The following is a 24664-nucleotide window of genomic DNA, read 5'->3' as shown; positions in this document are numbered from 1 at the left end:
TTTTTTGGAAGTTAATTTTGTCTTATTTAAAGATTTTTCGTACATTACGATATTTTACTTACATTTTCAGCAATTCACACTTTTTTCAAGCATGAATTTCAAGAATAGCAATTACTTATTTCCAGCTCAATAGAACTTAATTGTAATCCGAATTTTTCTCTTTTTCTTGAATTTAAATTAATATATGGAAATATTTAGAAGTATCTTATTTTATATCGAAGGTGTGGGCTATTAAGGTACTATAGGTAAGTAAAGAAAATTAATTGATTTGAGATTTTTATTGCCAACTTTTATTCTACTTTTATTTTTTTACCAAATTAAAGCAACATATAATAAAATAATGTTAATATTTTTTATTAATTTTTGTTGCATTTCAGTTTAATTGAATGTTTTCAATTAGTTCCCAACATATTATTCTATATTTTAACATATTTATTTGAAAAGATGCACACTCAGTAAAAATTTCTATTTCTTATTGATAAATCAGCTCGAATTTAATATAAAATATAAATATTTCATCAATTGCTGCTACAATAAACATTGAAGCAATTAAAATAAAAACTGAAAACAAAAATATTAATGCTTGCCGAAACCCGGGATTGAACCGGGGACCTTTAGATCTTCAGTCTAACGCTCTCCCAACTGAGCTATTTCGGCACGTTGAGCAACGTGCGGCAAAATGTGATTAAGGCGCACGCCCAGCAGCGCAGCCCTAGTTAAGCAAAACAAACAGAGAAGCTTATCTAATCGCCAGCACATTATAAATAGAACTTTTGCCCGGGCCATTTGGCGCGGCACACAAAATGCGTTTCCAGGCAAACAATTATATATAAATATGTATATAAATATATATTAATGTATATATATAGCTGTAACTTTTCAGTTCTATCTTATGCTGGGGCAGACGCTGGTCATGTGGCCATCTCAGTGTCAGGGCTGAAGAGTGCTGCCAAATCATGTTTGTTCCGCCATGATAGCGCATGGCATCTAATGAACTGTTGGGGGCGGGGAAGGTGTGTGCATGGTCGTTGGACCGGTGGGGTGGGGAGTGGGCGCAGTGTCGCACACACAGCTTTTGCTGGGCAACAAATCAGCCAGCGACCAAACCAGAAATGTAGCTGAGACTCCAACTGAAGCTGTAGCTGAGGCAAAAGCAGAAGCAGCGACAGAGGCTGCGACTGCGACTGAGGCCAAGACTGAGGCTGCGGCTTTGGCTTCGTGTTGTCGTTGTAAAAATGTTTGCTTGCACGCTTTCCAATGGTTGCTGCTGCTGCTGCTGCTGCTGCCGCTGCTGGTCGTGCTTTGCGGTCGTTGCCCTGCTGTGACGTCACCGGTTCAATGGCAAAATGTGACCCAGATTGTCTGAGCTGCACAACTAAGCTGCGGCTCATAGCACCTTTGAGTGTGCGCATGCGTGTGTGTGTGTGTGTCTGTGTGTGTTAGCTATGGCTCTTCAGAACGAAGAGAGCGTGCTAGCTGGCAGCAAAGAGAGCGCGCAAAGAGCGAGCTTAGCGTTTGGCTGGCATGTAAGCTGAGCTGCCAGTGTTTGCCCTTGGCTGTAACCCTTTGATATTTTGGACAGCAACTGCAGCTTTCTATGCCTCTCCCTCTCTGCCGCTCTCTGTCTCACTCGCTCTCTGCGAAATGGGGCCACTCCTGGGCAACAGCAGCGTCGCCGTCAGCGTCGGCGGCTGCACAATTGTTTTTGTTGCCGTGTCTGTGTAATTATCGGGCCGCGTGCATGTCCATGCATGCCCAGTGCCAGGCCAGCGCTGGGAGTCGGGCCCACAGCAAGCCCAGGCGGCAGTGTTGCGTGTAATTTGTTATTTTATTTTATTGTTATTATTACCACATGCGACGTGCACTTTATTTTCATTACCAGTTTGGATTCTTTTCATGCATACACCCATGTGTAACTTTGTGTAGCTCCATGTTGGGTTTCTGTCTCTCCATCTCTGTTGCCCGCTCGCGCACTTTCTCTCTCCCTCTCCCTCTCTCTCTCTCTCTCTCTCTCTCTCTCTCTCTCTCTCTCTGTCGCTCTAGCATGTATGAGCGCATCTAATGCATGCATCGGAATTGCTTGGAGGCCTGTGGATATTGCACGTGTGAATGTTGCAGTTGGCACTGGGAGCGGCAATGGTGGGGACAGGGGGCAGGGGACTGGAACTGTGCGGAGTTGCTTGCCCGGCACGTTTGAGAGCACCTACAAGTCTAATTGGAAATGCATAAATGGAAATTGATGACGATAAATAAAATGTTGTTATTCTCATTCCCATATGCAATACTTTATCCAATTCCAATTTCCCCTTTTCCATTAACAGTTCCTCAAATACGTTATATAATCGTGGTTTTATGCGTGACGTCAGCTGCTCTGTTAATTAAAAACCCCCCTTGGTGACAAATAACCCAATATTATATGCAACTTCCATGAAAATATCCCATGCAATATAGCCTGATCTCATTCCCATTATTATTCCAACATTCCCACAGTTGCGCTCGTGCTCGCGCTCGCGCTCGCTCTCGCCTACAATACATAAAGTCAACCCAGTGTCCAAATGTCAATTGAGGCTAATAATGTTCGCAACTTAAATGCGCGTCAATCTGGGCAATTTTGTGCAATTCATTAAAACGATTTTGATTCTGATTTGATATTGGTACTGAGCAGTTAATTGCGCTTTTAACGATGCTCGATTCTCTTGCTCTCTTCCCATATTTCTCTTCCCACACACACACACAAGCACATATTAAGCCGCTCAGGCAACTTGCAAAGCCCCCTTCGCCCCTCCACCGCATCATATAAACTTGTAATATTCATGGCACAAGGCGAGTCGTGAGAGCCAACACCAAAGAGAAACAGCCGCTGTTGTTGCCGCTGTCGCTGCCTCTGCCTCTGCCGCCGGCAGGAGCTTTGAGTGGGGCCAGTTTCTACTCACACGAAATTAACAATATTTATATAAACAAGTTATAAACAATGTTTGTCTAAACAGTGACAAACACTCACGCACACACACACAAACACACACGCACTTCCACTGGCTGGCAAACCAAACCAGTTCGCGTCTGGCGCTCAGTCGCGCGCTCCCACAAAGTCACATGGCGCTGCGCTTCAAATGCATTACATGAACGTCGCGACGTCAAAGTCGACGCTGGCAGCGACGGACGCGTCGCTTGTCCATACTTCCGCATTATTGCAGCATTGCATGCTGCTCGCTGCTGCTAACTCTCTTTTGCGTTGCGCGCTCTTTGCGTGCGCTCGCTCTCTCAATCGCTCTGTTGCTCTTGCGCGGTCAGCTGATTTTGTTTTGCTTGAACTTTTGCCGGCTGCGCTTGGGCGGTCCGCGCTCACTTTTCGAGCGCTGTTTGTTTTGCAGCTGAAAGCTAAGAAAACGAAAAAAAAAACTGGAGCTCTTTACACATTAGCATGTCAGGCGCAGACACAGGCGCAGGCTGCAGCGTCGACGGCAACGTCGACCCTGCCCAATGTCAATCACAGCTCTGGCCCTGGCCCCAGAGCACGAGTTGGCTTACAAAGAAGCAGGCCAAAAGCAGGAGGAACGTGTTTCCACAGCCATTACAACAAGCTCTGTGCGTGTGTGTGTGTAAGCGAGTGTGTGTGTGTTTCTCTTTATGAGTGAGCTTTACGTCTGCCGCTGCCCGCCCAGCGCTTTTGTTGCAGGGTTACACTGACAATGAAACCCAAATAAAATACATATGTACATGTGTATGTATTTATGTATGTGTGTGTGCCTTAAGAAAGCCGCCAAAACAAAAAAAAAGTCATACATACATACATATGTATGTACGCACATAGAATCGAAACGCACTCAACGTGTAGAGTTTGTGCGCGTGTGTGTGTGCGTATATGTGTGTGTGTGTGTGTGTGCTTGAGGCCTGGCCTCCAACTAGCGCACACAGCTTTGTTACAGCTTGTTGGTATTGTGCCTGTTACACGCTGCATGCTTATGTATGACACACACACACACACACACATAGTCACACACACTGTCAGACGACTCACATATGGTTTTTTTTTTTGTTTTTTTTTTGGGAGGTGAATGGCCGCAACTGTCGTTGCCACTTTGGTAACACCGTGGCGCATTAAACGTAGCAGCCGCCGCGGACGCGGCCAAAAGCCAAAGAAGCCAACGGCGTCGTCATCATCATCCACATGGCCAAGCGCTGAGGTTCTTTTATTTTTGGCAAAGACCCGGAAGGGGTGGGGAGGGGAGGGGAGGGGGTGAGCTGGGCAGAGCCCCAATGTTTAATTTGCTTTGCATTTGTTTGGCCAAACTCCAGCAGGGCTTTTGGGCTTATGGCGATGACGCGCGCGCTGACTGACTAACTGACTGACTGACTGACTGACTGACTGACTGACGGACTGACGGACTTGTCTGACGCAGACGTAACTCACGCATTTTTATGGCCCCACACAAAAAAAGTCGGGCTTTGCCGTTTTAGGGTTTTCTTCTGCTTCCCACACTCTCAATTCCCACTGATCCTCCGCAGAGCTGCGCGTATAAGTGTGTGTGTGTGTGTGTGTGAAATGAATTACCAAATATGGTCATGTGTGTATTGAGTATCTTTGTATCTGCTGTAAGCTGCTTTGGGCAACGAAATTAGAACAAAGCTCAGCTGATCGCAATAAATTTGATTTGCGGCCAAGAAACTTTTTAAAGATTTAAATAAAAAAGATTTTGGGCTGCATTTTGGAAAAGATCTTCCTATTCTTGACGAAGGTGAGCTGAGAAAATGTATTTTTTATGTATTGATATTTCTTAAAGTTTGTCAGTGAACATTAAGGTGAACTTTCAAAAGTCAACAGCCACAACATCCAGTGTTGTAAAACAAAAGTAATGTAGGTAATAAAGTTATTCGTTTAAATGTATATTATCTCACATTATTTGCAAATGAGACCATACTAAACCTGAAGATTAGGGATCGAGCCCCTTTAGAATGTGGGCAAAAAGAAAAAGAAGTTTATTCTTTTGTACAGAAATGAGATAATATATATGAAGAAAAATAATATGATCGTTAAAACATTTTTAGATATTTTCGAACCCTTTTTCTGGTTCACAAATCTACTAGGCAATATAAGAATATTACAAATACTGTATTACTAGAATTATGTACTAGAATATTTGTAAATTAGAGATACAGATAGAATTGAATGTCTGGCTTAATTATATAAAAATCAAAGGTAAATTAAAAATTCAAATTAACCAGATATTTCCACATAAATCTGAACCAAACACGTCAACACAATATGATAACAATGGTGAAATATAATATTTGACAACAATTTTTTAATATTTCAAACACCCGATAACTAATATGTTTATAATATATCTAGAGTTCCAAAGGAACTTTTTATAATCAGGTCTAAAATACAAAATTCGTCCGACCCGAATACTATCCCTAAAAGATCTATTATAGATCAACAGATACATATGTCTCATATATATTATGATCTGTATGCAATATTATGCTCATGTAATTTGACTATAAGATAATTAGTATCTTATGGATATCTATTACAGATCAATCGATCCGAAACTATCTTCACAGAATATCAAATGTATCTGGGCAAATACAGATACAGGCCTGCAGAGATACATCGCGAGCTACAGATACAGATACAGATACATTTACAGATACAGATACAGATACATTTACAGATACAGATACAGATAGAGCGTGTAAAGTAAAACTAATTTTGTTTTAATTTCTCCTTTCAACACATGTTCTCGGTTCGCGTGTAATTTTTAGCTCGCCTAGAGGTATTTGACCCTTTGGCTCACAGCTGATTTATGGGAATTCATACGTGTCCATCTCTCTCCCTCTCTCTCTCTCTCTCCCTCTCTCTCTCTGTCTCTCTCCAGTGGCACTCCCGGTCTTTGGGCACTCGATTCTCTGGCAGCTCAGCTCTGGACTCTGGATTTTTGCCTCTGCCTCTGGAGTTGAATGTACGTTTTGCGTGAAAGTTTGTAAGTTTTCATAGGTATGTCTCTTTTTTTTATATATACCCTGAAGTCATTGGAAATTGACAAAAAGGGTGTCATGTGTTTGTGCACACGTATGTAACGGGCAGAAAAAAAGATCTTCAAGTCCGATCCGCGACCTTCTAGCCATGTGCATCTGAGTCCATTTGTCGGAAACTGCCAAATCTAGAGAACTTCAATTTATTTATATTCCATTTATGTTTTTTCTATATCTACTCCCATTTTCATAGTATAGATAAATATCATGTTGGAGTTTTGACTGCTTAGGCATAACTCGAGGATTATTAAGGCTATTAAGACGGGACTTGGTATGAAGATTGTCAAATGGAGGACACAACTTATAAATATTAAATATATTAGATACTTCCATGCATTTCCATATAATCCCAAATTTCTAACATTTTTGAAGATACAGCCTTGCGTATTGGTATGCACACACTTTGGTTTGCCATATTAAATCCCTGAAAATCTCACAAAGATCGGACTCTAAGCTCCGAAGTTAATAAAGAACGCATCTGGCACAAATTGTTGCGATCGAAGGGAAGAAGAACTTCTCGCTGGTTTTTAGGTATCTGCTAGTCGTTTACTGCCGATTGAGAACTCTTTTTTTTTTTTTTGTTATTTCTTTTTCTATATATATGTATGTTGTTTTTTCTTTTGTTTGTTGCTTTGAAGAAACCTAATTCATGACATGCTGACCATATTAATTTATCTTCTTTGTGCAAAAATTCGTGCATGATTTGACCATTACCCAGGGCCGCTTCTAGCTGCTATCTGTATCAACATGTGATCAGTTGGCCATATCTCTGTCAGCTCTCTCTGTGTGTGCGAGTGTGTGCGTGTGTGTGTGTGTGCGAGTGTGTGTGTGTGTGTGTAGTTGAATGAACCCCGCGTTGCGTGAAATGTTTAAACTTTTGTTAACGAGATCATTGACACTTTAACGCGAGATGCATTAAGTTTGTTACCATGCCAAGCCGGTGCCTCCCCCCCCCCCTCCCCCTCCCCTACCTCGCCCCTCTCAGCCCCACTCACCCATCTCCGTGTGGCCCGGGCTTGGGTCTACGCTTTTATTGGCATGATCGTGCACTTTTGTTGATAACAAAATTCGTAGAAACACATTGTGGCCAGAGTCATGCCCCATGCCCCATGCCCCGTGCCCCGTGCCCCGTGCCCCACTGTCGCAAGCAGCTTGTAATCAAGATGGGGGCAGCTTTTTATCATATCCATGTGTTGTTATTGTAATTGTTGTACTCAGCAGAACGTTGCGATCATTTACCATGCCACACATTTGGGCTCTATGCAGCAAAAGAATTATCCACATAAATTTTTATATGATCGATACTAGATACAAAAATATATTAGAATCCGAATCAAAGTTTGTTTAAGTAAAATAATTTTAAAAAATATTGTATATAGGTTGATTAAATTTAAAAAATAAATGGAATACTTTAGATATACTTGATGGTCCCAATCGAATTGAACTTTCTTTCATCTAAACTAACGACAAAACTTAGGATCCCAGTTAAATGTTGTTTAAATAAAAGAATTCTTAAACGTTGCTGTTTGGTTGATTTTATTTAGAATATGTTTTGAGATACTTTGGCTGTACTTGATTCCAAATTAATTAACATATCTTCTAGATCTTACTTAGGAATCAAGGCAAATTCTGTTTAAATAAAATATTTTCAATTAGGGATTGTTTTTTTATACTCTATTCCAAATTCATTAATCTTTCTTTGATCATTGCTAGATACAAGAAATCTTAGTTAGGAGCCAAGTGAAATTTTATTTAAATAAAATAACTTTTATATAAGTAGTATAATAAATATAAAAGTAGTATAAATATATATATAATTGTTATTATGCAATTTATTGTTTGTTTATGACTTGAAAAATCTTGAAAATGTTCGAAAAGAGGCTTTAATTATTTATATTATATTAAAAAAATGTATTCGAAAATAATGTGAACCAGTTATGTGTTTAAAACAATTATGCAACACTAGTTTAAAGGGTAAGTTTTACAAACTATTCGAAAAACTTTCCAACACTCAGCCCCTGTTAACATTAAAAATACACAAAATAAATGCGAAACCTTAACTTCAATATACAATTTAAATACTCTAGAACCGAAGTTATGCGAAACAAGACGTTTTTCAATAAGTCTTTAATCCAATTTATATAAAAAAAAAATATCTATATAACCGATTAAATGGGAACTCCAGAACCCAAGTTATAAAAAGCAGCACCTTCTTCTAAACATCTTAAAATCCATTTGTACAATAAGAAAACTATCTATAAAATAAAATATCAAATCGATTAAATGGGAACTTAAATATACTCTATAATCCAAGATATATCAAGCCGCACTTACGTCTATAAGTCGTAAATCCAACTTAAACAATAAGCAATGAACTATATAATCGAACCATGCAAAATGCTCCAAAAATCTAAACAAAAAATAAATAAATAATAAACGAATAGTTTAGGCGCAGGCTTCTTTGTCTAACTCATAAATAGTTCGATTTAAATAATTTGCACATTCTTAAGACTTTTGATGGAAATTCTAGAAATTAGCATTAAAAACGAAACGAAACGAAACGAAAAATGTGAACTGAAAGCAAAGTGAAGGCAAAGGCAAAGGCAAATTCTGGGTTCACTGGCCTCTTATCAGGCCCGATACGTATACGAAACTATATGCTATAGATAGACCGACTAAATCGGTGCAAAAAAAAAACAAAAACAAAAAATGAAAGAAAGAAAAACGTTGTTTAACACGAACGTAATTACTTCATTATAAAGGCGGCAACAACGATTCCAAGAGCCGAGTGCCACATGTTGCAGGTGAGCTAATGATAATGGCTGAAAATTACAAGAAGGGGCGGGCGAGCAACCACATGGGAGGCGTGGCGTGGCGAGAGAACAAACAAACGAAATGACGAAAAGCAGGCACATCGCGAAACGTATGAATCGAACAAAAGAGCTAACAAAAATATTTAGTTTTGTTGTTTTGTATTTTGTCACTTTTTTTAGTGTTGTAAAATATGCGGAAATGCATTTCTATGGTCTTACTTATACAGACACGCGCACGCACACACACATGTATACAGAGAAGAGCAGAGCTTGCATGTGAACAGCTCGTGTGTGTGTGTGTGTGTGTGTTGGCCTGAAGATGACGATATTAATGTGGCTGGCGTTGGTAATGATGATCATGATAATCACGTGAAAACCAAACCAAACCAAGCCAAGCCAAGAGCCAACAGACCTGTTTCCAGCCACATAATAAGAACACAAGGCGCAATGCAATGCAGCTGCTGCAGCTGCGGAGAGGGAGGGAGGGGGGTAGGGGGGGGGGGGGTAGGTGAGAGGGCAAAGCGGGTGCATGGCAAGCAAAATGGCAAACAATAATACAAAAACAAACTGGGCTAGAACGGAGCACAGCAGGGTGAGGAGTAAAGGGAGCAGGGGAGGGGGCAGGCGGGATAGCTGCTGCGGTTAGGTGTCCAAGCAGGATGCATCAACGAGAGACGCGCGCCGCTCAGCTGCGGCTGACGATCAAGAGGCATAGCACAAGTAAATTACGACTGCAACCAGTCAAGTTAGTCAAGACAACAACAAGTTACACACACACACACGTGCGCACTACATGTATGTGTGTTGAAGAAAGCAAGCAAGTCAGCAGCAACTGGCGGCGGGCAGCAGCATCCTCCATTTCGCCGCAGCTTTTCGCTCTCTCGCACTCTCTGCTTGGTTTTTTTTTTTTTTTTTGTCGTTTCATATTTACAAACGGGCCGAAAGGTTCGTTGACCGTACAAATAGTGACCCACTAACATCTGCGAGGTACGTTCACCCTAGTGACGTATTGCTGCCCATGATCGAAAAGCCCGAAGCTTATAGACGTGCGTCCAACCCGAGCCCGAACACGAACCCAAACACGAACCCGAACCGAGCCGAACGCAACGAACCTGGCTCGAAGCCACATTAAGCCCGAACGCCGTTTGATGCGAACCAAAAAGCTGCTTTGCCCGTTTGCCCGTTGCTCCGTTTGCCCGTTTGCCCTAAGAGCGCAGCGGCCCAAGCTTAAGAGCTGCGCCGCAGCCAATGCGGAAATGTTGCATGCGCGCCCCCGTCTGTGTGTGTGTGAGTGTTTGTGTGTGTGCGCGCGCTCAATCGTGTTTATTTTGTTCAGCTTATCTGCGCTGACATCTTCATCTCCATCTCCATCTCCGTCTTCAGCTCGACTGCGAACGAACGCAGCTCAGCTGTGCGCCTAGCGCTGCCCGCATTCTGCCGCCTCTTATCTGGCCGGACCACACCTCGAACTCACCTTTTGGCCGCCTCACACGGCAGCCTTGACAATCGCAATTTGCCGCCTCAAGTTCAGATTCGGGCGAAAAACAAAACCTGAACAAAATGCCACATGCGGTGAAAGTAAAAATTCATAATTTTTTTTCTCTCTTTTCGTTTTTGCTGTTGTTGTTGTTGTTGTTGTTGATGTTGCTGTTGTTGCTGCTTTTCACATTTAACTCAAAGAGGCCAACATAAAAATCTCTAACCAACTGCGCACAGCGGCGCGCTGCAGCTTGGCTCAAGCCCCTTTTTTTTGCCGGCCATACCCTTGCGCTGCTGGGCAACATAATTTTGACAGCAAATGTGTTACGCATTCGGAAAATAGATTAGCGATGGTGGATTTGGCCTTGCCGGGATTGTGGCAAAATATTGTCATATTAATGCAAAATAGGTACGAATGTATCTTGATCGTTCTATCTATATCATGCCAGGTGCCAGAGCATCCACTTTTCTTTCCTTTATAACAGATATGTATGGAAACATAATGAAAATGCTTTCAATCAAATCTGAGCACATTTTAGGCTGGGCGTTAATCACTTGTTAGTATTATATAAGTAAGTATAGTAAGTAATAAGTTATTACTCAATCAAAACAATTTTATTTGAATTGGAGTTCGATGCCTTCACAGGAACTCTTCATTATATGCCTTAAATAAAATCTGAGCATTGTTTAGACTTTGCGCTTTGATCTCCAATTAGTGAAAACATTTTAGTTTAAATGTCTCTTTCAGGGAATTTGATCCCTTTACTTTAGATCCCTACGCTTCCCGAAACAATTGGTTGGGGCATGTTAAGGAATATATAGTATGATATTGCCTTTATCAACAAAACTAAAGATTATTATTTATTAAAATATTATACTATATATTATTATTTATTATATTGCTATTATATTTTTTATATTATTATATATTTTATATATATTTTTTCAAAATATTATTCTCAACACACATACATTAATTATTTTATGATAATATATTTTTTGTTGAAATTATTTTTATCTATTTGCTATTGTTTTTGTTCTTATGAGCAATTAAAATTAAAAAAGAAATACTATATAAACAATGAGAGCTGCTGCGAAATTTGAACCAGCTGCGTAGTTCGACGCTCAAAAATGACTTACGCAAATTCATGACTTACCTTTTGACGAGCAAACTCGTATGCGTTGTTTTAAAAGGTATTTCATGCACAATTTGATCAACTTCCAAAAAGTCTTTTGGGATTGTCTTTGGACTTAAAAGGAAGCTTTTCAGTCAGTCTCTATTCGATTTATTTATGTCTCTTTCTCTCTCTCCCTCTCCGTTATTTCTATCTCCCTCCCACTCCCCTCTCTCTCCTCTCTCGCTCTCATTGAGTCATTTATTTGACGATTTTTTTCTTAATCTAAGCCATATTCAGCTCTCAAGTGTTTGATCGGACTCTGAATCTGATTCGCCTGTCGATTAGAGCATTAAATATTCGGCTTTATGTGGTTAAATGTTCTGTTGCCGCATTAGAGGCTAAGGCTAAGGCTGCGCCGTGGCCTGAAGCTGCATAAAGATACACACACACACACATACAGATATAGATACATTTTGTATCTTTCTTTTACTTTCGTTTGCTTTTCCAAATAATTTTGCAACCTAAACCAAAAACTAACAAAATATGCCACAGGCGACGTTGGCGGCGACGTCAGCTGCGGCGGCGGCGGCAGCGGCAGCGACTGCGGCAGAGGCCAAGTCCATGTCGCTGATCATGAACATGACACAATATTATGGATTATGAGGCGCCTGTTGTTGTTGCTTGTTGTTGTTGCATGTTGCTGCTCGTGTGTGGTTGCAAGGAAAATTGGTGTGGCAAAAAAAATCACACACATTTCGCTTATCTCGTTTTGTAGTTCATAATTTACAGTTAATTTATGAGTTGTCAAGGTGTGTGCGGACGTGCTCGCCAAGTTCAAGGTGTTGCCCCTCATGTTGCCGCCGTTGTTGTTGTTGTTGTTGAAGTTGTTGTTGTTGTTGTTGTTGTTGTTGTCGTTGGCCTGGTCCTGTTCCTGGTCTGGCGCCTGGCTTAGATCACATTGATATTTATGAGTTTATGCAGAAAATTGTCTCGGCCCACACACACACACTCATACACACACGCACACACACACACACGCACAGCCTTCGCTTAGAGACTTTCACACGTTTTGTGAATGAAGGCGCCGCAGGCACATTCCCAGGGATACGAATTGCATCCTTGAACTTCCTGCTGCCTCTGCCTCTGCCTCTCCCCCTTCTCCTCCTGCCTCTGCCTCTTCTGGCCAGCTGGGGCAGCTGGGGCAGCAATCTTCCGGCTGATTGGGCACACTGTGCGCTTAGCTTTCCAGCCAGCTTTCGGCTATCAAATAACTTGTTAGCTTTTTCGAGGCGGCAGCTGCTGCTGCTGCTGCTGCTGCGGCTGCGGCCAATTCACACGCTCCTGTGCCGCATCCCAGGCCACAAATTGGCTAACAATTTTTGTTGCCGTTGTTGTTGCCAGTTTTTGCTGCAATCATTGGATTAATTTTAATATGTCCATGGCTATAAAGCGTTTTCACGTGCAGCTCAATCTGAGCGCGGCTTTTGCTGCTGCTGCTGCTGCATCTATGATTATGGACTCACGGCAATCGAATCGACGTTGCCCACTAATGCATATATGTGTGTATATATTTGTGTATGTGTGTGTATATATATATTTGTGTATGTGTGTGTGTGTAATACATGTACAGCGTTTGGCTGCCAGCTTGGCTGCGGCTGCTGCTGCTGCTGCTGCCTGCCACTGGAATTGCGACCTCTTTGGGAGCGTTGCTGCCGCTGCCGCTGTTGTTGTTGTTGTTGTTGTTGCTGTTGTTGTTGTTGTTGTTGTTGTTGTTGCTGCTGTGTAGCTGGTTACGAAACCCCAAGAAAAACTTCCGCATTCATTTAAGATCATTTCTGTCGTTGCTGCTTCAAGTGGTTGTTGCTGCCGCTGTTGCTGCCGTTGTTGCTGCTGTTGCTGCTGCTGCTGCTGCTGCTGTTGTTGTTGCTGTTGTTGTTGTTGCTGCAGATTTGCAACAGCCCCCCCTCATTTGGTGTTGCTTGTGTGTTGCTGGCTATTATTAATGCCGCCGTCGCAGCCGTTGCCCCCGCCTCCAGTTGCTGCTGTTGCTGCTGTTGTTGTTGCTGCTGTTGTTGCTGCTGCGTCGCTGTTTTTGTGAATTTATGGATCAACATTGCATACCGCACAAACAGCAGCCAGCTCCCAGTTTCCAGCTACCAGCTCCTCAGCTGTCTCAGCCCAAGCGTCTGCCAGTGACAAGCAACAAAATTGACAAGGTGCTGCTTTAATAGTTGTTGCTGTTGTTGTTGTTGTTGCAGTTGTTGTTGTTGTTTGTGTTTCAGGTGTTGTTGTCGTCAAGTCAACTGATTCGTCGGGATTGGCATATTAAATGCGTTTACATATTCACATGCTGCCGGCCTGTAATCGGTTTATGCAAACACACAAGAGTTACTTTTGGGGGAGGGGGAATCGGGAAGCCCGAAAAAGGTAAAATAATTGTATGATGCATATCTATTTTGTTGTTGATTAGTGTAGACCCATTGCAAAAACTGCACTTACACACTCCAATTCAAAGAATCATGTCTAGGAATCTCGGCTTAAATTTTAGACACCAAATTTTCACCCATTTTCCGCTCGTGGATTGCTTAAATCTAACCGTACCCGCTCAAACAGCAGCTCTCAAGCTATATTTTGCATAGATATTTAAAAATGCTTTAGAATCAACGTATTTTGCTCATTTAAGTCTCGAGTTATGAAGCCAAAGGGTAAACTTTCATTTAAACAATCTTTAAATCACATTTTTCACCCAAGTAAGGTGGATTTAACTTGAACTTGAAAAAAAAAACGCAACACGTCCAATGAATGACTGAATGAGTTTGAGACAACCATACAAAATCGCCAAAGCACGTATTTATATAGAGTTTTAAATATCAATGTGAAGCTTTTCGTGCGGAAACTTTGTCAAAAAAAAAAACGTTGACCTTCATTTTCCAGGGGTGAATTGTGCGAAAAGCGTGAAACACGACTTAAATGAATTTTCTTGGAAATGAGCTTGAATCCGAAATTTAATCCACCAAATCTTTGAGCTCCATTTCCGCCAAAGACGGGTGGAATTCGAGAAATGACTTTAAATATAAATAAAAATTAGTTTCTGGTTGATTTATGGCAAACAAAAAAGTTTCATTTAAACGTTTATCGATAATTTTCCAAAGCGCCAGCTCTGAACATCAATCAGTCTGTCAATCAGTCAATCAGTCAGCCTGGGTAAACAGCTTACATATAGATAAGAGATATGTTTGATCAGTTCTTGAAAAGAATTATTACTCATCCTGAGGTTCCATCCCAAGTAATATATCCCAAGAACGTGTAGAAATAGCCATAACTCAGCTCTGACCATCAATCAGTCAGTCAGTCAGTCAGCCTGAAAAAACCGCTTGCATATAGATAAAAGATATGTTTCATCAGATCTTGAATACAATTTAAGCTCATCCTGAGATTCCATCTTCAACAAGAACGTGTAGAAATAGCCATAACTCAGCTCTGACCATCAATCAGTCTGTCAGTCAGTCAATCAGTCAGCCTGAACAAACCGCTTACATATAGATAAAAGATATGTTTCATCAGATCTTGAATACAATTTAAACTCATCCCGAGATTCCAACTCAAGTGATATAGCCCAAGAACGTGTAGAAATACCCATAACTCATTACAATCCCCCCCTCCTCTACCACCCCCCCCGCCCCCTACATCCACCACCTACTCAAACAGCTGCAGCTGTTGGCCCCCAGTAGAAGAAAAAAAACCAGTCCTGCCATAATCAGGTCATGTCTTGGCTTCTCGGCCCGTTAACGGAGCGGCCAGAACGGTTCCAGGCAAAAACGCTCCGCCTTGCCAATAAATTCACACTAATGGCTAAAAAAAAAAAAAGAGAGAGGGGAAAAAGAAGAAGCCGACTTTTGCGTTTTGCTGCTCATCAATAATGAATACCGTTAGCCAGCCGCATGCAAGAGCACGAGCAAGAGCAAGAGCAAGATCATGGGGCAGGCGCTCCTGGCCTGGCCAAATGCAACTGGTTGTTGTCATTGTCAAATGTGGAGGCATGCGTCAATAAATTACCTAGAAGCGCACCCAGGAGCGCTGTCAAGACCGAGTCGAGAACAAAACATAACACAAACAACAAAATAAACAAGTAAAAGTACTCGGGTCGGCAGTGCCAGGCCGGAAGATACCCTGGACTCGGCGCCAGGTTTTTATAAGACGATCTTTGTGAAATCATCAGCTCTTAACTATGACATACAAAGGTGTGTGTATATCAATTGTTTGATTTGTTCAATTCTTGGGGTATTTGGACAGGTATCCGAAGAATGGAACTTTTCCCAACCTTTGCTTAATATACGAGAGCCTGCATACAAAATTTGGTGTATCTAGCTCTTATAGTGCTCGAGCTATGCTCAAGAGAAGCAAGTCACCAAATCGATTTTAAAAGATATCAAGGAAATTTTTGGCAAGATTTGGACAAGGACCACGCTCTGAGCATGGTATAAGATAATAATGTATTTCCATATACAGATAAGATATTATATTTCCAAGTTCAAGTCTCTAGCTTTTGTAGTCGCCGAGATCAGAGAGCTCATCGTTCTGATCGAGAATATATATAGCTTATGGCATCGGATAGAGTTCCTTTATTTCTGTTACATACGCTTGCATATAGCCAATATACCTCTTTGTAAAAATGTATCAGGGTATTAACGGACAACTGGCAGCAACTGGGAGCAACGGTACATTATGCAATCACGGCATGAATGAGACACTCTTGACCGAGTTTCCATAGCCAGGCAATAACGGTAAACGCGACGTAACGCGACAGCTGACAAGTGTGCCTGGCCAATCGCGGCCAGCGAAGACGCCGCGACGGCAGCGCAGGCAGCGCAGGCAGCGACTGCAGCGCCTAACGGGTTCTCGCTGCCGACGCAACCCAAGCGAAATCAAAGAAAATGCGCAACAGCAAAAAAAGCAGAAAGAAGCGCGAAAATCAGCGAGAACTCAAAATTCAGAACGTCTTGCCAATTATGCACAAGAATAAATAAAATAATAATAATAAACGAAATGTATAAAGGCACGCCGAAGATTAAATACCCTTGCAATAGCTTATAAAATGTGGATCATATGTGAGGAGCATGACAGAGCCAGGTTTGGACAAATTACCTGGGAAAGCTAAACAGTTTGTATACCCTTGTAGAAGGTATTTGAATTTTGTCACGAAATTAGTAACGCATAGGAGACAGCTCTGAGCCCGTAAAGTATATATATTTCTGATCAGCATCAACAGCCGAGTTGATATAGATATGTCCGTCTATCTGTTTCTATGCGAATTAGTCTCTCACTTTTAAAGATATTGTCTTGTAAGTTTGCATAGGTCCGACTTTCTGTTCTTCGGAACCGGCTGGATCGGATTACTATATCATATAACTGCCATATCAGCAGTTCGTTCAAAAAGTAGGTACTTGAAAAAGCTATTTTGTGAACCAAGATATCTTGATCAACTTCAAAATTAACTATTTAAACTATTCTCATCTTATATGTGTCAATTTTTATCAAGATCGCACTACGATATTATTATAGCTCTAAAGGAAGATAATATTATTATAGCTCGAAAGGAAGACTATATTATATAGCTCTAAAGGAAGACTCTATTATATAGCTCTAGGGAAAGACTCTATTATTATAGCCAAAAGGAAGACTATATAAGCTCTAAAGGAAAACTATATTATATAGCTCTAAATGAAGAACCTTTCGAAAATCGACTTTATGTATGGCAAAATATTTCATTTTTCAAGACATCTTTTAACGCAGCATTTACGAGCTTTACTCTTCTCACATATTTGCAACACCATAAGGCAAATATCTACAAGGGTATTGAATCTTCGGCGTGTCAGATATACTCCCTTTAACATTTATATAAAAATTGAGTTGTTGACCGATTACTCCTATGCAGCTATATATGATATATTAGCTAACTAATTTCGTCAAGATATCTTGAAAATCAAACAAAAAACTTTTCTTACAAGAGATTCCATATTCGACCGATTATATATGCTATGCTATACTATAGCTATAGGAGACCATTGATCGATCGGAATAAGGCCTATCAAGACGAACATAGCTACATAGAATCTGTTGTTGATACTGACCAAGAATATATATATATACATATATACTTAGTGAAGTCAGAGATGTCCCACACTGATTTACAAAGTTATAATACCCTCTGGAAGGGTATATTAATTCGAATAATAATACAAAGACGTTTATTCACATTGACTTTCGGAGAGCTGTGATGCATACAGTGATTATATGTTATAAGGATAAGTACGGCGCTTTTTCAGTTGCAAATATTCGTGGAGCTCGGATCGCAGCTAGTCGATCAAATGGGTCTTGACGAGCGCCACAATGGGCGCAGCTGTGGGCATAAGCGGATACTCGCCAGCGCTGCCGGCAATATCCAGATGGGTGTACTTGAGCGGCAGCCTGGAGTCGACGCCGTGCTTGTCCAGGCCCGTGGCCTGGATCATGAAGGCGGCGGGCACTTGGTGACCGCGCGGTGTCCGCACCGATGGCGCATTGTTGGCCTGGACGACATCCTCGCCAATGGCTTTGGCGGCATTGAAGTCGAAGTCGCATTGGCGCAGCACGGAGACCTCGAAGGGTTCGCCATAGGCTTGGCCTGCGGCCTGCAGTTTGCGTGCATGATCCTCCTTGGCGGCCACGCTGTTGTCCACAATGATGGACTGACCCTCGCCGGCCGATATGAAGGCGTGACCCGTCAGCGTGGCAATGGTAAAGATGTGCGGATCGGGCAGATTACCCTCAACGGCCAGCTCCTTCATGCGGCACAGCACATCGGCCATGCACATACGGCCCTCGGCATCCGTGTTGCCAATCCGGACGCGAACGCCGGCGCGCGAGGTGATCAGCTCGTCGGACACATAGCACTCCTCACCCACCGAATTGCGGACCAGGCAGAGCGCTCCAATGACGTGTATATTCTGCGGCTTCAGCTCGCTGACCACATGCATGAAGCCGGCGACGGCAGCGGCTCCACACTTGTCCCGCGACATGCCGGCCATGACGCCGCCGGCCTTGATGTCAGCGCCGCCCGTGTCATAGGTCACGCCCTTGCCGACCAGCATCAGCGTCTTGCACGCCGGACCCGGCGGCTTATACTCGAGGAAGATGATCCGTCCCCGATGCCGCTCCACGGAATGGGCAGCACGATTGACGGCAGCGAACAGGGGATACTCCTTGTTGATGACATTCACATCGTCGATCACCTTGACGGACAGATTGGCGAACAGCGGCTTTATGTAGGCCTCCACGAGAGGCGGCGCCATGCGTTCCGGATCGCCGCCGCCAATGTCGCGGGCAATCAGCCGACCAGATTCCAGAACCAAAGCCTCCCGCATGATTCGCTCCGCATTGGGACTATCAATCAGCACGGACAGCGAGCTGATGCGCTGCTTTTTCGCCGGCACATCCTCGCGCAGTTGAATGGGCTGGGCGAAGAAACGAGAGAGGGTACAGTGAAAACCAGATAAGTTGAACTGTTTGCGCCAGGTTAACATACCACATAGAGCTCCTCGAGAGCGCCAAGGACCGTGCACAGCTCCGCCTGGGAGAAGCGTTTGCTCTTGGGCACCACCAACAGCGGCGCTTGGAAGCCGGCCTATATCAAAGCAAGGATTATCATTATATCCTCGAGCATTTACAAAGATCTCAGACACACCTTAATGGCCCGCTGCAGGGACTGGGCGGCCGCCTTCTGATAGCAACGCACGTCGGCATAGTCCGTCAGCTCCTGGACGGGCGCATAGATCACGGGCAGATTCAGCTGCGACGACTTGAAGCACGAGACGACGCTGTCGAAGGCCTTGTCGAAGGCGCGATGCTCCTCGAACGTGTCGGCCAGCTCGGCGGGCACAGCGCGATCAATGACACACAGCACATCGTAGCTGGACTTGGCCAAAATATTCGACAGCTTAACGGTGCAGGGCAATAGTCTAGGCGGAAAGAAATAAATAGTTTAAAAAATGTTTCAATTTTTTATCGAAATAAAAGTTGTTGCTAATCAAATAAGCCTTAAACTCAGTTGTGAATTTAATTCACGATCGGAAAATGGGTGAAAATGTGATTTATTGAATTAAAGTGAAAAAAAACTGTCTCGGTTAAGGTCGGGTAATACTTCCTGGTATATACATGCATTTGTGGTAAATATAGCGAAAGCTCCCTTGAAAAATTTAATAATACTAATAAATATTTAAATATTAACAAGTGGTTGCTAATTAAATAAACCTAAAACACAGTTGTGAAAGTACATTGAAATAGCTAAACAAATTCCACGAGCGGAAAATGGGTGAAAATATGAAGTTAAAGTTAAAAACTCCTTAAAGGGAGTTTGACTAAAATACGGAAATGGTATTGAAATCCGAACAAACATTTCGGGATCGAAATGGAATCGATTGTTTTACAAAATTTTGAAAACAAACGAAAGAATATATATTTTCCTATTTATTTTATTATATTGGGGAACTAATTCCGAAGTACTTTTTAATTCACTAAGAGTTCTGGGCACTTTAATTTATGCAAAACAGCTGACAATTAGTTTCGGTTAGGAATGAAAACGACTCCGAAAACGTTTCCATTCGGAATCAAGAACACCCGAAAGCAAACGTGTCGAATCGTACTTGTTTTTACTGTTGAAATCGAATCGAAATCGAAAAGTAGAATTGTATGCATATATTCCCATTCATTTAATTGCTGCACGCAGTTAAAACTTCATTGAAATGCAATTTAATCACGTCGGTCCTTTTTTTTTTCAATTACTTGTCAATCGAATGGGAAGGGCAATTGCGGGCTACACGCCTTGCTAAACAATTTATGCATGTATGTATGTATGTGTGTATGTATGTATGTGTAAGTCTCTTTGGGGCGTGTTGCTGATAAAAAGATAATCTCAATTTCTCAAGTGCAGTAAATAACTGCGATTGCAATAAGTTTGATAAGCTAATCAAAAATTGTTTAAACTTTCCTTTCAAAACGTTTGACGAACAAGCGCCGTTATATGAAAGGAACAAAGCCAACAAAAAGAGCGTGAAGAGAGCTGGACTTTGCAGCCGCTCTTCGTTTGAGCTGTCCTTGCAAATGGCGGCGACATCTCTGATTTTGCTGCCAACAGTTTTGCCAATTTAGCTACTTTATAGCTGCATTTGGCCTTTTCAGAGAAAACAGCTGCCATTTTAGACAGACAGATTTCCATTTTTTCAGCATCTCAGTAAACCTGTTTACTGCCAATTTGTGCTCAAAAAGTTAATTTAGCTACTTTTAATTGGATGCAGGCTGTTTCTGTAACAGTTGGCAACTCTAATGCAAGCAGATCTCATTTTACTTACTTCTCGAGTCCCATGTTGATGATGTGGAGAGCGGCAACAACTGCGGCGTACGGCAAGTGGAGAGTCACTGACTGGGCGACGGGCGTGGGGCGTTCGTTGAGATTGAGATTGCAAATACAATGGAATACTGGAACTGGAAGTGGCGATAAGGTGCCGATAATGTTTGCTTATTTTCTTGTTCGTTTTTTAATTTGTTGCTTGTTATTAACCAAAACGTTTGCGTTGACAGCACAAATGATTGTGTTTGATTTTGCAGCGCAGCAAGCGGCTTTATATAGCGCGCAACGCGACGCCTTTGTTTATAACAAACAACTGTCCACGACCTATGATTAATTGTAGGAATGTAATAATTGAAATTGTAGCTCGCACAATAACAATATTGCACTCCGGCTTCTACTCACGTCGTTGCACTGAGCAAACGCAAACACTTGGCACTTGGCGGTCGGATGGCTTGGCTTGGCTATTCTCTTGCCAGTCACGTTCACGGCTGCTGTTTAAAGAGCGAGGCGAGGCTGGGGCGAAACACGAACAGCTGACGACTGTTGAATAAAGCCGGTCAGCTGTTCGGGCGCAGCGTTGCCAACTATATCAAAGTCGAACTCAACAATATTTAAACAAACGTAAATGTTCAATTCATTTATGGTTGTATAATAAAATATATTTGTGCTTAAATTACGTTTAAACAAATGTTTGCCATGTTAAATGTTTTATTTATTATTTTATATGATTTGCAGTAATAAAAAAATATAATCTAAGAATATGTCAACTTATTAGTTTGTTTACTGGGCCTACATAAATATGGTTTGCTTCCATATGGTTCACAAATTCTACTCCCCATTTATAAAGCCCTGTATGTCTATAATTAGCTGCGGCAGCTGCTTGGCTTCCAGCGCCAAAAGTTTTCTGTACGGTTTTAGAACGCCTTTCTTGGCCCTCGGGCTCTCATCGGCCAGGCCCGCATCACATTCGGCATCCACCGTGAACTCAAAACTGAATTTGGAACGCTCGACCAGGAGCTCCTCCTCGGCATTGGTATACTGATCCTCGTCGGAGGTGCTCTTTTTAGCCGCATTCCGATGGAATTTGACCAGCAGCAGCAGCGTATCAAAATTGAATTTCATTTTCTTGGCCTTGGCCGCCTCGATCTCCTGATGCAGGTTCTGTAATAAGGGCACAGATATCTGTGCTGGTATGTTGATGAAGCGCTCGTTGATCAGGAAGCCGACGTGACTCTGCTCGTTGTCCAGCAGTTCGCGCAGCTGCTTGTGCACCTGCTTTGTGGCATGCTTCTCGGCGCGTTCCAACAGATATTTGCACAGCTGTTCAATGACGGGCTTCTCCTTTTTGGCCGTCAGATTCAGCACGGAGGTAATGCCAAAGATGGTATCATCCTCGACCATGTTGTCGTCCGTTTCGCTCTCGGGCCCATCGTCCAGGCACTGGCAAATAACGCTGCCCACAAAGTTTTGAGCTGCAACGGCGACATTTTAATAGAGATGTGCATAGGAATTATAAATGAATTGTTACCAATAAGCAATTGGGCCAACTGATTGCAATTGATTTGGGCGCGCGGAAAGAGACGCTGCAGCAGCTGCGATATGCCCTCCGCATCGGGATCTATCGGAGCGCGTCCTTCGAACTCAACTTGCAACTCCTGCGAATAAGTTATTTCTGTATAATTCGGCAAAACTTTGGACTGACAGCGCCTACCTCCGTGCCTTTGTAGACATCCGAGTACGATTCTTCGCTATCCTCACTTTTCATATCCTCATCATCATCATCATCATCATCATCCTCTTCCTCTTCATGTTCACTCTTGTCCTTACTTTCATTATTTTTAACATCTTCATCGCTGGAGCTGTCAGCTTCCTCAAATGTCATTGCTTCTGTTTTCTTGTTCGCTGACATTTTGTATTTGATTTTATTTAAAAAATTATTTCTGAACCGCAGTGAACGAAATGTGCGGAAAACCAAAAACCTTCAGCTGTTTGTCAACACACGTGTTGCTTGGCCTTGCCACCTTGTCAGAATAAGTACTTGTTCTTTTGAGCCGCGCTGTTCACGCTGGTTCACTCTTATACTCTGTTCGCTCAATGAAAATGGAACATATTCGTTCTGCCTCGCCCACCTTTCTTAAGGTCGCAGCTAAAACAAGCCTCAATTTGCAGCTATTTTGAGCTGATATTACACAGAAAAAAGTGTATTGTTATTTGACAGTTTCTTTTTACACTATACAAAACAGTTTCTTATAGATAATTATGCGTGCATCGTCGTCATTTTTCCGACTCGGGTTCGCCCTTTTTCAGCTGCTCCTCGTATTGCTGCTGTGTCAACAAACTGGCCTTGATATCGTCGCAATTCTCGATCTTGGGCAACAAAATGGCAATGTAGCCCGCACCCTCCGGCGCCTGCTCGAGCTGCTTGGCGTCCGTTAGCAGCGCCGTGTTAACCTCGACCAGTTTGCCGCGTATGCAGCTGGGTATTTTATAGGTGTTGCCCGCGTCTGTGGTGAGCACGGCCAGCGTTGTGTCCGCCTGCAGTATCATGCCGCCCTTCTTGGCCTTGCCCTTGACCACATTCTGGCTGCGATCAACGTTGCCCACATTGTAGCTAACCGAGGCAATACCCTCGCCGTAGGCGGGATGCGTGGGCGCCAGGCAAACGAGGCAAATGCGATTGGAGTGATAGAGCACCTGGTAGGCAGCTCCGGCTTTGATATAGTAGTAGCGCGTAAAGAAGCGATCCACCATGCTGGGATAGTTCATCATAGGATCATAACAGTCTGTAATGGGGCTCACCAGTTGCCCACAAATCAGCTGCTCTTCCTGCTGAAAGTAGTACGGCGCAAAGGGATCCTCCCCAGCGCTGGACGCTGCTTCGAGAGTTGCCATACTTTTAGTTGGCTTCGCCCTGCTGCAGTTTCTCCTTGTACCGGGCCTGACGTTCGCGAGCCTTGGCGCGATTCGCAGCGGAGCGTGCAATACGCTCGGATTTCAGGCACTTGACCACCTGGTCGTCGATGGTGTTGCAAATGCCAATAAACTTGGCAAAGGCGTGCTGCGGGCGGGTGAGGTATTGGGTTAGCACGGCGCAAACTAGTTGCAAGAGCTTCACTTACATTTTCGTGGCACGCTTTGAGTTCCTCTATTAATTTATTGCAGGCCGGCGTGTGTAAATGTGATGCCAAATCTGTGTGCATCTTCAATTGCTTCCGGATCAATGAAACATATGCAATTCAATTTATTTATTTATTTTTTCGTTTCTCTTACGCAAAAGTGTTTATCGGACTGTTATCGCTTTGCCGGCGACAAATTGAACGCGGCCAGCTGTTTTAACAACCGATCGAAACACACTAAAAAATGCCAAATGCAAATAATACCCTAATGTCAACGGTTGCTTGGGATTTTTATTTTTGACTGGAGTTTTTTGGTATTTTCAGTTTCGGCCAGCTGCTTTAACAACCGATTGAAACATACTAAAAAATGCCAAATGCAAACAATACTCAATGGCAACGGTTGCTTGGGTTTTTATTTTTGAAAAAAGTTTTTTTTTTGGTATTTTATGTTTTAGTTTTATTTTATTTATTTGTGTATTTTACCCGCTCTCACAGTTTTGTTTTATATATGTTGTCTGCTTGTCATATTATATAGGTATATATTGTCAAATTTCACATTTTATATTACTCACATGCCTTTATATTTATCATTCATGCATAATTAGAAAAAATTGTTTTAACGTCTTCACTGTTTACTTTTTACCAAAAAGTCTTATCAACTACATCATCGAAATAGGGTTGCCTGAAAAATAAACTAACTTGTGTTGGTTGCTCAAA

General features: G+C 42.4%; 4 protein-coding genes and 1 non-coding gene across 5 annotated transcripts; all 5 read right to left on the bottom strand.

The window, feature by feature from the left end:
• Nucleotides 1-584: 584 nt before the first annotated feature.
• On the bottom strand, nt 585-657 carry TRNAF-GAA (transfer RNA phenylalanine (anticodon GAA)). Its single transcript has one exon. It is a non-coding gene; the product is annotated as a tRNA-Phe (tRNA).
• Nucleotides 658-17671: 17014 nt separating this feature from the next.
• Nucleotides 17672-21389, bottom strand: Dip-B (Dipeptidase B). The gene is made up of 5 exons (XM_064695096.1): nt 21234-21389; nt 20833-20965; nt 19170-19443; nt 19011-19109; nt 17672-18939 (listed from the first exon to the last, which is right to left on the bottom strand). The coding sequence occupies exons 2-5, from the start codon at nt 20844-20846 to the stop codon at nt 17803-17805; spliced, it is 1524 nt and encodes a 507-aa protein (XP_064551166.1). The 5' UTR covers nt 20847-20965; nt 21234-21389; the 3' UTR covers nt 17672-17802.
• Nucleotides 21390-21521: 132 nt separating this feature from the next.
• On the bottom strand, nt 21522-22822 carry LOC135437216 (protein BCCIP homolog). The gene is made up of 3 exons (XM_064695097.1): nt 22543-22822; nt 22360-22486; nt 21522-22303 (listed from the first exon to the last, which is right to left on the bottom strand). The coding sequence occupies exons 1-3, from the start codon at nt 22738-22740 to the stop codon at nt 21660-21662; spliced, it is 969 nt and encodes a 322-aa protein (XP_064551167.1). The 5' UTR covers nt 22741-22822; the 3' UTR covers nt 21522-21659.
• A 171-nt stretch (nt 22823-22993) lies between these two features.
• LOC135437217 (protein Abitram) lies at nt 22994-23723 on the bottom strand. The gene has a single exon (XM_064695098.1). The coding sequence runs from the start codon at nt 23721-23723 to the stop codon at nt 23106-23108; it is 618 nt and encodes a 205-aa protein (XP_064551168.1). The 3' UTR covers nt 22994-23105.
• A 4-nt stretch (nt 23724-23727) lies between these two features.
• LOC135437218 (COX assembly mitochondrial protein 2 homolog) lies at nt 23728-24142 on the bottom strand. Its single transcript, XM_064695100.1, has 2 exons — nt 23951-24142; nt 23728-23889 (listed from the first exon to the last, which is right to left on the bottom strand). The coding sequence occupies exons 1-2, from the start codon at nt 24029-24031 to the stop codon at nt 23728-23730; spliced, it is 243 nt and encodes an 80-aa protein (XP_064551170.1). The 5' UTR covers nt 24032-24142.
• Between the last annotated feature and the right edge of the window lie 522 nt (nt 24143-24664).

Source organism: Drosophila montana, unplaced genomic scaffold (assembly GCF_035044405.1).
Source record: "Drosophila montana isolate Dmon_TW-CO22-7 unplaced genomic scaffold, ASM3504440v1 contig_3733_1, whole genome shotgun sequence".
In the NCBI taxonomy this organism is placed as follows: Eukaryota; Metazoa; Arthropoda; class Insecta; order Diptera; family Drosophilidae; genus Drosophila; species Drosophila montana.
This window is presented reverse-complemented; position numbering and strand designations above follow the sequence as displayed.

Bases quoted from the DNA above. Each gene is read 5' to 3' on its own strand.
- LOC135437218 (XM_064695100.1), bottom strand. From the start codon at position 24,031: ATGCACACAGATTTGGCATCACATTTACACACGCCGGCCTGCAATAAA. The intron at 23,890-23,950 runs GTAAGTGAAGCT...ACCCGCCCGCAG, and splicing joins TCAAAGCGTGCCACGAAAAT to CACGCCTTTGCCAAGTTTAT.
- LOC135437217 (XM_064695098.1), bottom strand. From the start codon at position 23,723: ATGGCAACTCTCGAAGCAGCGTCCAGCGCTGGGGAGGATCCCTTTGCG.
- LOC135437216 (XM_064695097.1), bottom strand. From the start codon at position 22,740: ATGTCAGCGAACAAGAAAACAGAAGCAATGACATTTGAGGAAGCTGAC. The intron at 22,487-22,542 runs GTAGGCGCTGTC...ACTTATTCGCAG, and splicing joins ATGTCTACAAAGGCACGGAG to GAGTTGCAAGTTGAGTTCGA. The intron at 22,304-22,359 runs GTAACAATTCAT...TCGCCGTTGCAG, and splicing joins GTTGGCCCAATTGCTTATTG to CTCAAAACTTTGTGGGCAGC.
- Dip-B (XM_064695096.1), bottom strand. The intron at 19,110-19,169 runs GTGTGTCTGAGA...GCTTTGATATAG, and splicing joins CCCTGCAGCGGGCCATTAAG to GCCGGCTTCCAAGCGCCGCT. The intron at 18,940-19,010 runs GTATGTTAACCT...TTCTTCGCCCAG, and splicing joins CTCTCGAGGAGCTCTATGTG to CCCATTCAACTGCGCGAGGA.